Source organism: Trachymyrmex cornetzi, unplaced genomic scaffold (assembly GCF_001594075.2).
Source record: "Trachymyrmex cornetzi isolate Tcor2-1 unplaced genomic scaffold, Tcor1.1 scaffold962, whole genome shotgun sequence".
Taxonomy (NCBI): domain Eukaryota; kingdom Metazoa; phylum Arthropoda; class Insecta; order Hymenoptera; family Formicidae; genus Trachymyrmex; species Trachymyrmex cornetzi.
The window spans coordinates 181,439-192,711 of NW_017300314.1; the positions used below are offsets into that span (position 1 = coordinate 181,439).

General features: G+C 42.0%; 5 protein-coding genes across 5 annotated transcripts in view; all 5 read left to right on the forward strand.

Annotated features, from left to right (window-relative positions):
- Positions 1-2,019, forward strand: part of wake (ankyrin repeat and fibronectin type III domain containing protein wide awake) — a 133,680-nt gene extending 131,661 nt beyond the window's left edge. The window contains exon 8 of the mRNA XM_018521118.1: positions 1,271-2,019. Coding sequence (XP_018376620.1) covers positions 1,271-1,606 — 336 coding nt within the window. The 3' untranslated portion in view covers positions 1,607-2,019. The remainder of the gene's footprint in view (positions 1-1,270) is intronic.
- A 3,341-nt stretch (positions 2,020-5,360) lies between these two features.
- On the forward strand, positions 5,361-7,661 carry LOC108769886 (uncharacterized). The gene is made up of 2 exons (XM_018521114.1): positions 5,361-7,037; positions 7,215-7,661. The coding sequence occupies exons 1-2, from the start codon at positions 5,361-5,363 to the stop codon at positions 7,659-7,661; spliced, it is 2,124 nt and encodes a 707-aa protein (XP_018376616.1).
- Positions 7,662-7,750: 89 nt separating this feature from the next.
- LOC108769887 (uncharacterized) lies at positions 7,751-8,668 on the forward strand. The gene has a single exon (XM_018521115.1). It carries the CDS (start codon positions 7,751-7,753, stop codon positions 8,666-8,668), a length of 918 nt encoding a protein of 305 aa, XP_018376617.1.
- Positions 8,669-8,672: 4 nt separating this feature from the next.
- LOC108769889 (uncharacterized) lies at positions 8,673-9,497 on the forward strand. Its single transcript, XM_018521116.1, has one exon. It carries the CDS (start codon positions 8,673-8,675, stop codon positions 9,495-9,497), a length of 825 nt encoding a protein of 274 aa, XP_018376618.1.
- Positions 9,498-9,555: 58 nt separating this feature from the next.
- LOC108769890 (uncharacterized) lies at positions 9,556-10,332 on the forward strand. Its single transcript, XM_018521117.1, has one exon. It carries the CDS (start codon positions 9,556-9,558, stop codon positions 10,330-10,332), a length of 777 nt encoding a protein of 258 aa, XP_018376619.1.
- The last annotated feature ends 941 nt before the right edge of the window (positions 10,333-11,273 follow it).

Consider the following 11,273-nt stretch of genomic DNA (forward strand, 5'->3'; position numbering starts at 1 on the left):
CATCGCCGCGAGTGACCAGAGGTCCCTCAGCGGCGGCATCCGGCGGGATGTTCTGCCGGGAACAATGTGGTTATGGGGCACATTGTTACAAGTTTAACACCTATAAATTAATAAATTAAACAAATTAGGGTTCACAAGGATCCTTTGTCGAAATTTGCCAAAAGGAATGTGGTTTACCGGATTGAATGTTGTGATTGCGATGCTACCTACGTAAGACAAACAGGAAGAAAATTAAAAACGAGATTAGCAGAACATCGCAATCACATACGTAGAATTATATCCACGATCATTTGGTTATCACAGATCATAGCGTTAGTTGCAATCATGATTTCGATTGGAATAATGTGAGAATTCTGGATTCTGAGAGAAATTATAATAAGAAAATAATGTCTGAAGTGCTCTATATAAATCGTCAATCCAATGGTCTGAACATGTAACCTGATACTGGGACATTAAATCATGGATACATAGAAATTCTCAATAAGTTATTTGTTTATTTTTATCATTGACTGATATATTTTGTTCGCGCAACACATCTATTATTGTATTCAACGAGTAATATGTGACTAACATCAGAATGAACATGACTCTCTTTTATGTCACTTAAATTATTTTTTAATTTATCTTTGACATTGTGATTTTTAAATTTGTTGTAATGGATTGACGATGTTTGGATCCGCATGCGATAGCGGTTGAAGATGGGATGAGTTTCTGACGAGCATACATTAATTACGCAAATTAATATCCATCTATTTAAAAATACCTCGTCGCAATTATATTAGCTTGAGCTCCACTATCTGCTCAACTCAGCTAACCAACTGGTTGGCATAACATTAAATTATGTTGAAGATGGTTGTCTTTCCAAATTTCCTGTGACTGCATTATTGGAGGTCGGAACTACGATTGTGTGAGACGCAGTTTCGACAGATTTTATAGTGCGACAAGCGGTAAAATTTTTATTGCTGAGGGTAGTTCAAATAGTGAGCCGAAACGTACAAAATTGAATTTGTGACATATTAATAGGTATTAGTTAGCATTGCGCAATATAATATCCAGCCCTGACTCCTAACGCGCAATTGTATTTTCCGTTATTTCATTGTATTTTATTCATTGACATAACGTGTGGTATCAGTTGTTTAGTTTTATGAACTCTAATTATGTACGCGTTTATAGATAAACTTATTCTTTATTCTATATTGTTGCATTTTGTTATTCTTCTTATTATGTGATATACCCCTTATAAGAGATACATACCATGATGTCTTTGCAGGTTTATGCGGCCTATGAGACTGGTTTAGCAGCTGGTACCAGTTTGAAGCTGCACGTAACACCAAGGACCACGGCGCGGGAAGTAGTGGATCTTGTTGTAAAGCAACTGAATATGGCAGTAGTCCTAAAAGGACAAAAGGGACCTACTTACACGGCCGATGAGTTACCAAACTTTTGTCTAGTTGCCGTAATCGGTGCGCGAGAACGTTGTTTAAGGGATGATTTTAAGCCGCTTCAGTTGCAAAATCCGTGGAAAAAAGGACGGTTGTACGTTAGACAAAAGCAGGATGTTCTTGCCGCACTTGAACACAGTAGTAAACACACTGCGTACTTATAGCAAAAGTAAAGCGGTATTTCCAAACGAATAATGACCTTACTTATTGAATAACATAAATTAGATTTCAGTACGTCCTACACGTACAAACGTAATGTTTCCAAATAATGATATTTCCCGTAAAGCGTCCTAGTCGTGCATCTTCAACGGCACAATAAACGAAAAATTTTAGTAAACAGCGATCTAAAGAAAAAAGTAGTTCATATGATGCTTCATAAACCGAGAGAGATTTTCTTGAATTTTTCTTCCAGTTAATAATATTTTTGAACGAATATGACTTCGTGAGATCCGGTGTCACTTTCATATGAAAAACAAATTGTACATTCAAAATCATTTTACTAAAAAGAAAAAATATTTGAGTCCCTAAATAAAGGACATATTAGTTAAAAACATTAATACACTTTTGACAAATTGTTTATTAAGTTGGCTGCCTTCTACTTTTTACTTTTTATGAACGAAATGGTATTTTTTAATACGAATATTTTGAATCCACGCAATTATATTTAGGACTAATTTCACTATTAAACATAGATTTAGGATCACTATGTGTAATTGTAATAGTAGGGTGACTATAACGTTGTAATATATTTAAATGAAAAACAAATGTTGATATTAGATAACTAACACAAAAAGGATCTAATTATGCTTTTTTTTATAAAAAAAAAAAACTTTCATGGATTTGTAAAAACCAGACATGAAAAATTTAAATCTAAACATTATTTAAACGATCATTACATTTTAATCGTTTACTGTTTTAATCGTATACTGTTTTATTTTTCCCTAAAGTGTAAAGTCTATAATAACTTCTAATTATTGAATCCAATAATTACATTATGCAACACCATTTTGAAATACGAGTGTGTATAGTCACTTTTGACGTATTTTTGCGTGCTGAATGTCGGCAAAAATTGGCTACCACGCCACAATTTAAAAAAAAATGATAGTTCAAAATACAAAGCAACGATTTCAAGGTGGTTTTCAAAACGTAGCATCGGCAGCTAATTTTTTATTTAATTTTATTAATGTTATATCAAAGTATGAACTTTTGGCTTTAAAATGTATTTCGATTCATTTAGACGATATGATCTTTTTGTTTCCGAGATATAGCAATTTAAAAATATGGATAGAAGATTCTTTTCTCATGTATAACAGTATCAGACAAATAAATAATATTATTTTAAAGAGAAATAAAACTTTGATTATTTCGAAATTTTTATTCTATCTCTTTTAATAAGGGGTAACACCACTGTAAAATTTTAAAAAAATCAATTTTTTTTTTGGGCTTCAAAAATCCTTTGAACCCTGTAGAATACGAGGAAAAAACTTTTATACGTGAAACTAATTTTTTTCATCGAAATTCCGAGCTGTGTACCGAACGAGTCGGGCGACTCCGAAACGGCTACCTGCGCCGGGTGGATACCTGTCGAGAGAGTAGTGCGTAATACCTTGCTTATTGACTTCTAAGTTATGTGACACACTTTAATGCGACAGTGTGGAATTTGGCTCCTAAATCGTATTCAAGCGGCAAGACAGTCCTAAATGTAGCGGCGGATATCGCTACATGCGTCTTTAATGATGGAATACAACTCCAATCTTTAAACGCGTTTTTCTCGAAACACGTTTTTTCAACGCGGCAAGCAGTATAACTCAAACAATTTTTAATATTTTCACTCGAATTTTTTACTGTACATTCAAAACAACATTTCGAAGTACAATACGTACGGGATTTTCGATACGTTGCTTTAAACATTTTTTATAGCCAAATAATGTCACTTTTTTTTATCGAAAAATGAACGACTTTATTCAAATGCTCGCCAATTACTCAAAAATCAATATTTCTAAAATCCCCTACGTATTGTACTAGATATACCATTGAAGATCATGAGGAATTTTTTTATTTATTCTAGTTTCAAATTTCCAACGGCTACACTGCTTGCCGCGGACCCCTTTATTTTAAAGGCGCATCGGGAATATGGCTGCCATTTCGCCATTTTGTAATATTTTTTTATGAAAAAATTTTTACAAGTACTTCAATATATGCTTATTAACTTCACGGAATATTAATACTTTATTTCATTTCCTTCCATTATAAAAAAAATGTCGAAAAAGTGCAATTTTTTGGGCCGTTACAGTGGTGTTACCCCTATAGAATATTTTTAAATTAAATATTAGTATCCAGCGAACTAACAAAGGGAACATCAAGTGAAGGTATCGGGGATTTTGATGCGCCTTTTACAGGCAGTGCTTTAGCGAAAAAAAACGATGTGTCCGGCCGTTTTAGCCATTGGTCCATAATTTCAAAGAAATCGATTTTTTAAATAATCGTTGTAATAATCTAAAAAACGTACTACATAGGAAAATATCAATATCTTTATAAATTTTATTTTATTTAACTAAATGTTAAGGATAAAATTACATCTGGAATGATTCTGAATTTCGGATGATAATTCTGAACTCAGCAAGTAGATCGCACGCTAGTCGAAACGTTGCTAACTTCAGAAAGCATTCGACTTACTCATGTGCGCAGCGATTCTCCGAACTAAAGAAGTATTCCAATAAAATTTTACAAGCAGCATTACAAGGTCTTGATTTTTTAAATTAAAATCTCAAGCTTTAAATCCCTAGTAAAAAAAGCAAGTATATACAATACTACTTTTATATTTTTATACTACTTGTAATAATCCCTAGGTAGAATTTGATCATGATAGCCTATCTAATCAGAAATGATTCATGATTTTCATTTCTAAGAAGATGAAGATTACTTTTAGCGGAAGAATGCATAACACAAGAAGGTACAGCGAACATGACTTGGCATTGTTATGTAATTTTTTTGTCATTATTCAGACGTCTCTGTTTTATAACAACAAGACAGCTTTATGGCGTAAACGAGATATCCTAATATAAATATGATAATTTTATTACATGTCTTTGTTATATATTTAGCACATAACATAATTATGTAAATTAAACGTAATTAAGTTACATCCATATACCATTCTATGAATGTGTTACGTATTCCTTTATGTCGCATTTGTGTTTATTATTTATCCCGCGCGATTTCGTTACCTACACGCGCGGCGCACCACATTTTTCCTTACGTACGCGACGATAGTTACCTTTGGCGCGCGTGTCGTCACTCGCGGCGCTCTCATCCAATCCGCGCGGGAGAAGATCAGAAGGATCTAGAAATCAATCGACCCTCGGCGAGGACACATCGTCCGTCTCGTTACAGCGAACATTACTGTAAACGTGATTACTGTAATTCAGATCAATAAGTCTGTTAGTGCTCTCAAGCAGCTTGTGATTCATCCCATTCAAGAGTGAAAGATTGAGGAATATAACGTATTCTTCGACTTGGCCATTCGCAAGCGATCGTCGAACCAAGTAGCCCGGACAGACCGCGCTGTATTCGAGAAGTCTGCAGCCATTGGAGGACAGACCGCGAGATCCGCGCCATATTCTAGAAGCCTGCAGCCATTGGTCGAACGACTGTGCGATACACGCCGCGCTCGAGGGGATCCTGCATCCATTGGCGGACAGACCGAGCAACCTGCGTTTATAGCCGAGGATTCTGCAGCCGTTCGTGGACGGACCACGCCAAGGAGGCCGCCTCGATCATTCCACGCTGAGGGCCCAGAACCGTATTGCGGCAAGCGTAGAACATAAGCGTGCGTAAAGCGAGATATAAGGTAGGACAGCTGTTCAAGGATAAACGCCATTAAAATTTTTGTGCTTAGTTTTCGCCGTTGCGTTCACAATGACCGATGAGAACGCTCATCTTGCTCTTAAGAAGCGGCGTACTACGCTCAAGAGTTCGTGCACGCGGATTCGCACTTATGTCGATTCAGTGCGCGACGTATTTGCGTCGGTGGCAGCGCAGCTGCAAGAGCGTAGGCTTAAGTTAGATCAGTATTGGTCAGAATATAACCAAATCCAATTGAATCTTGAACTAATTGACGAAAGCGAAACTAATGATCGCGCTACCTTTGAGGATGCATTTTACGGATTATGTGCCAAAATTCGCGAATTGCTAAGTCCGTCATCATTCACATCACGCAACGCAACGGCGTCGCCGTCCACGTCGAGCGTTCGAGAATTATCTGACAACACGATGCACGTTCGTTTGCCGAAGCTCAATCTTCCTACGTTTTCGGGTAGCTACGATGAGTGGTTCCCGTTTCATGATAATTTTAATTCTGTCATACATACAAACGTCTCGCTTAATAACGTTCAGAAATTTCAGTATTTGAAAGCCTCGCTCACCGGAGATGCAGGTAACGTGATTAACGCGTTGGAAATGACTGACGGAAATTACGCGGTTGCTTGGACGTTACTTTGCGAACGATACGATAACAAACGTGTCATTGTAGAAAACCATGTGAAAGCTCTCGTGGATACGCCTCATATCATCAAGGAGAATGCGAAAGAACTGAGGAAGCTCGCGGATGATGCCTCAAAGCATTTGCACGCACTGCAAGCAATGAAATGTCCAACTGCGCATTGGGACGATTTGCTTGTATACATATTAAAATCAAAACTTGATAAGGTTACTTTAAGAGAGTGGCAGGCCTCGCTTACGGGCACCGAGCGGCCCACGCTGAAACAGTTCTTGGATTTCGTTGCGCACCAGTGTCAAACTCTAGAGGCTACTGATAGGTCGGGCGGTAACAATACAAAGAACATTGGCGCCAAGCATCCGCCGAGTGATAAGCGTCAATCATCATGCGCCGCGACCGTCAAAATCAATTGCTACTATTGCAAGGGTAATCATTCCATTTACAACTGTAAAGATTTTTTAGCGCTGTCGGTCTCGCGCAGAATATCAGAAATTCGCAGCCGGAAGGTGTGCCTCAATTGTTTGAGGGCTACATCACACACGTCGGCCAAATGCACTTCAGAGCAGTGCAAGGTATGTCATCAGAAGCACAACACGTTGCTTCATCTAGAATCCGCATTGGTAGAAACGGCTGATAAGAACGCAAGCAAGTCCGAAGATTCAAAATCGGTTAGCGCGTCGTCGACCGTGGCGACATATTCTTCGGATCCAATCACGAATGACAACATTCTGTTATCAACCGCCTTGATTTACGTGCCGGACAGTGAGGGCACTCTCATGCCGTGTCGCGCGTTGCTGGATTGCGGTTCCCAGGCAAATTTCATCTCTTCTAAATTCCTGTCGATGCTCAAAATAAACCCGCGGCGTGTAAACATGTCTATCTCTGGGGTGGGTGGCACTGCCACGACATCCACGCGAGCGGCTCGAATCAGGGTTCAGTCCCGACTGAGTTCGTACAATGCCGACATTGAGTGCATAGTAACGGACAGCGTGACTGACAAGCTTCCAGCGTGCTCGTTTAGCCGAGGTAGTTTTGAATTTCCACGTAATATCAAGCTCGCGGACCCGCGGTTCCACGAGTCGTCGGACATCGACATTGTAATAGGAACCGAGATATTTTGGGATACATTGTCAGTGGGGCGCATAAAGGCCTCTTCAAGGCACCCTGCATTGTAGAAGACTCACTTGGGGTGGGTTATCGCGGGATGCCTGGGTAGTGCTACTCAATCAGAGTCAAGAGTATTATCATTACACACCTCCATATCGAATGCGCAGTTGCATGCAGAGCTGGACAGGTTCTGGCAGATCGATGATATGACAAGTCAAAATAAAGAATACACGATCGAGGAACGGGCTTGCGAACTGCATTTTTTGGGCAACGTTCGTCGAAACGAGCAAGGCAGGTTCACGGTCAGTTTGCCTGTCAAAGAGAGCTTAGCCAATGAGCTCAGTCAATCCCGCGAAATCGCGTTAAACCGGCTAAAGGGATTGGAAAGGCGATTCAAACGTCAACCGGAGATTAAAATCTCATATTCCAAGTTCATAAATGAGTATTTAATGCTAGGGCACATGCGCTTAGTAGAGTCACCGGAAAACAAAGACTTGCCATCTTGTTTCCTACCTCACCATTGCGTATTTAAAAATACTGCACAGGTCCCGAAAATTCGGGTCGTATTCGACGCGTCTTGCAAGGTGGTGGGATCTCTCTTAACGACGCCTTGATGGTAGGCCCGGTCGTGCAACAAGACCTCGTATCGATATTAATGCGTTTTAGCACATTTAGGTATGTTATAGTTGCAGATATAATAAAAATGTACAGACAGGTATTGGTGGATCCGTCGCAAACTCACTTGCAAAGCATTTTGTGGTGGGAGGATCCTACGGAGGAAGCTAAGACATACGAGCTACTCACTCTCACCTATGGTACGTCTTCCGCGTCTTATTTGGCCACTAGATGCCTCGTCTACCTGACTGATCAGCTGTCGTCAAAATATCCAGTGGGCGCAAAGCACGTGGCGCGTGACTTCTACGTTGACGATATGCTGACGGGGGCGGACTCCGTCGAGGACGCGGCTGTGATTCGAGACGAAGTAATTGAGTTATTACGGGAAGGGGGTTTTGAGCTCTATAAATGGGCTTCTAACTCTTCCGAGCTCATTCAAGGAGTAGCTACGCGAAACGATGAATTAATCACACTTAGTGACAACCCCGAGTTCTGCATTCTCGGCATGCAATGGAATCGCGTTGAAGACACGTTCCATTTTCGTTACGAGGCTCCACCAGTTTGTAAGGTATCCAAGCGCAACATAGTCTCCGAAGTCGCCAAGCTGTACGACCCGTTAGGCCTATTGGGCTCAGTCATCGTTAACGCGAGACTTATCGTTCAGGATCTGTGGCAATCGGGCGTGCAATGGGACGAATCTGTTACCCCAGACATTCAAACGCGTTGGTCTGCATTCAAGTGCCAGTTGAGCGCGTTAAATCAATTAAGAGTTCCGCGGTCTGTTGGTTTCGGACGCGCGGCTAGTGCAAATACACGGCTTCTGCGACGCAAGTCAACGGGCGTATGGGGCCTGTGTCTACTTGCGCACACATCTCGGAAATCGCGAGTATCGTGTGGAACTGATGTGTTCCCGATCGAGAGTCGCACCGCTCAAAGCGATAACTCTCCCGCGACTCGAACTATGCGCAGCTTTATTATTGGCTCGCCTCATCTCAAAGATCAATGAAGCCATGCATTTCAATAATTCAAGGATATTTCTTTGGTCGGACTCCACCATTGCCCTTCATTGGGTGAGCTCACCCTCTCGGCGATGGTCGACCTTCGTGGCAAATCGAGTGGGCGAGGTTCAACCACTCGCCGAAATTAGAGACTGGCGCCATGTTAACTCAGAAAACAATCCTGCCGATGTTCTGTCGCGCGGGTTGAATCCTAGCGAATTAATTGATTCTAATTTTTGGTGGCATGGACCTTCTTTTTTACTAAACGATGATGAGCTCTGGCCGAGCGGCACTGTGCCGCAATCCAAGGGGGAGCTCCCCGAACAAAAAAAGGTAGCCTCAAATGTGATCGCGAGTCGTAATCACATCATCGACGAATTGCTAACCAGATTTTCGCGCCTTACTAGAATCACGCGGATAGTAGCTTATTGTTTGAGGTTCTCGAAGGCATATCGTCCGGACATTCCGTCAATGCTTATATCTCCCGCCGAAGCAACGCGCGCGCTGGATATTATATCCAAGATTGTGCAGGAGCAGTCTTTTCCGGCGGAATACAGGGCTTTGCGCAAAAAGGATGCTATAACCGCTCCTAGCAATATATCATCGTTAAACCCCTTTATGGACGATTCAGGGCTAATACGGGTAGGGGGTCGGTTAGGCAAATCAAGCCTACAGCGCGACGCGCGTCACCCGGTATTGTTGCCGTCCAGCCACGCGCTCACCCGGCTGATTATAGAGCAACAGCACGTGCGTAACCTACATGCGGGCGCACAGGCCACCATGGCTGAGCGTCAGGCAGAGGTTTTGGCCTTTATCTCTGCGATCCGCTACGCGTAGGGTAATCCAAAATTGCATAACTTGTTTCAAGGCCAAACCGCGGGGCTCCGAGGCCATTATGGGTGCGTTGCCCGCGAGTCGGTTCATGATATCCAGGCCATTTTGCCACTGCGGAGTTGATTATGCCGGACCGGTTTTAATTCGAGAGGGCAAAAGGCGCAATGCGCACAATTTGAAGGCATACGTATCAATATTCGTTTGCTTTGCCACGAGAGCCGTTCACGTGGCGCTCGTGAGCGACTTAACTTCCAACGCGTTCATTCCGGCGTTCAAACGGTTCATTTCGCGCAGAGGGAAACCCTCCCAAATGTATTCCGATAATGGAACCACTTTCGTAGGCGCTCACGGTCAACTCAAAGAACTGTACAAATTTTATTATAGTCAGGAAACTCAAGTAGACGTGCAGCGATTCCTACATGAGCAGAAGATTTCGTGGACTTTCATACCACCGAACGCGCCTCACGTCGACGGGTTATGGGAGGCTGCAGTTAAGTCGCTAGAACACCACATTGCGCGTATCATCGGCAGGGCACACTTATCATTTGAGGAGTTGCTAACAGTTCTGTGCGAAATTGAGGCAATTCTTAACTCGCGTCCTATCACATCGCTAAGTACTGATCCGAACGATCTAGAGTGTTTAACCCCGGGTCATTTCTTAATTGGCGAACCATTGAACAGCTTTCCTTGCAGGGATGTGAGTGATGTGAACGAGAACCGTTTAATTCGTTGGCAAAGAGTTGAGCAGGTCAGACAACACTTCTGGCGCAGGTGGAGCACTGAGTATCTCCACTCGCTGCAGGAGCGGACGAAGTGGAGGAGCAACAAGGGGATTTAACTCCAGCCCAACCAGCTCGTGATCATAAAGCAGCAGAATCTGGCCCCGCTACAGTGGGCGCTGGGGCGTATCCAGGAAATTCATCCTGGCGCCGGTAACGTGGCGCGCACCGCTACGGTCAAGACCGCCAAGGGCTCTTTCGTTAACTAAACTCGCGATACTCCCTTTGGAAACGCAGACCTCACATCTCAGTTCTAATGTTGAAACGCGCACATGATTTGTTATGTAGAGTTGTATCATAATCAATAATCAATCTATGTATCATTAGTTTTAAGTAAAATTTTAAATATCTAGTAATGGTCAGCGCTGCCAAGTCAATAGAGCATTTAAGTTCATTGAAAGTGATTCATTTCAAGGCGGGCGGCGTTGTTACGTATTTCTTTATGTCGCATTTGTGTTTATTATTTATCCCACGCGACTTCGTTACCTACACGCGCGGCGCACTACATTTTTCCTTACGTACGCGACGATAGTTACCTTTGGCGCGCGTGTCGTCACTCGCGGCGCTCTCATCCAATCCGCGCGGGAGAAGATCAGAAGGATCTAGAAATCAATCGACCCTCGGCGAGGACACATCGTCCGTCTCGTTACAGCGAACATTACTGTAAACGTGATTACTGTAATTCAGATCAATAAATCTGTTAGTGCTCTCAAGCAGCTTGTGATTCATCCCATTCAAGAGTGAAAGATTGAGGAATATAACGTATTCTTCGACTACGCCCCGCGAAGCAATCGTACCGTGGAACGGCGTGGTGGGCAACAGCCCTTTCATACGCAACAGAATGAGACATAACAAATACAAAATACATTTACATCACTAAGCCATAATGGAAAAAGACGTAAATAATATGACGTGTGATCAAAAAGTAAGGCGACTTTTCATTTTTATAAAAAAATATTCATTTATTCATCCAAAATTATGTTATCCCCTTCAAAATAAT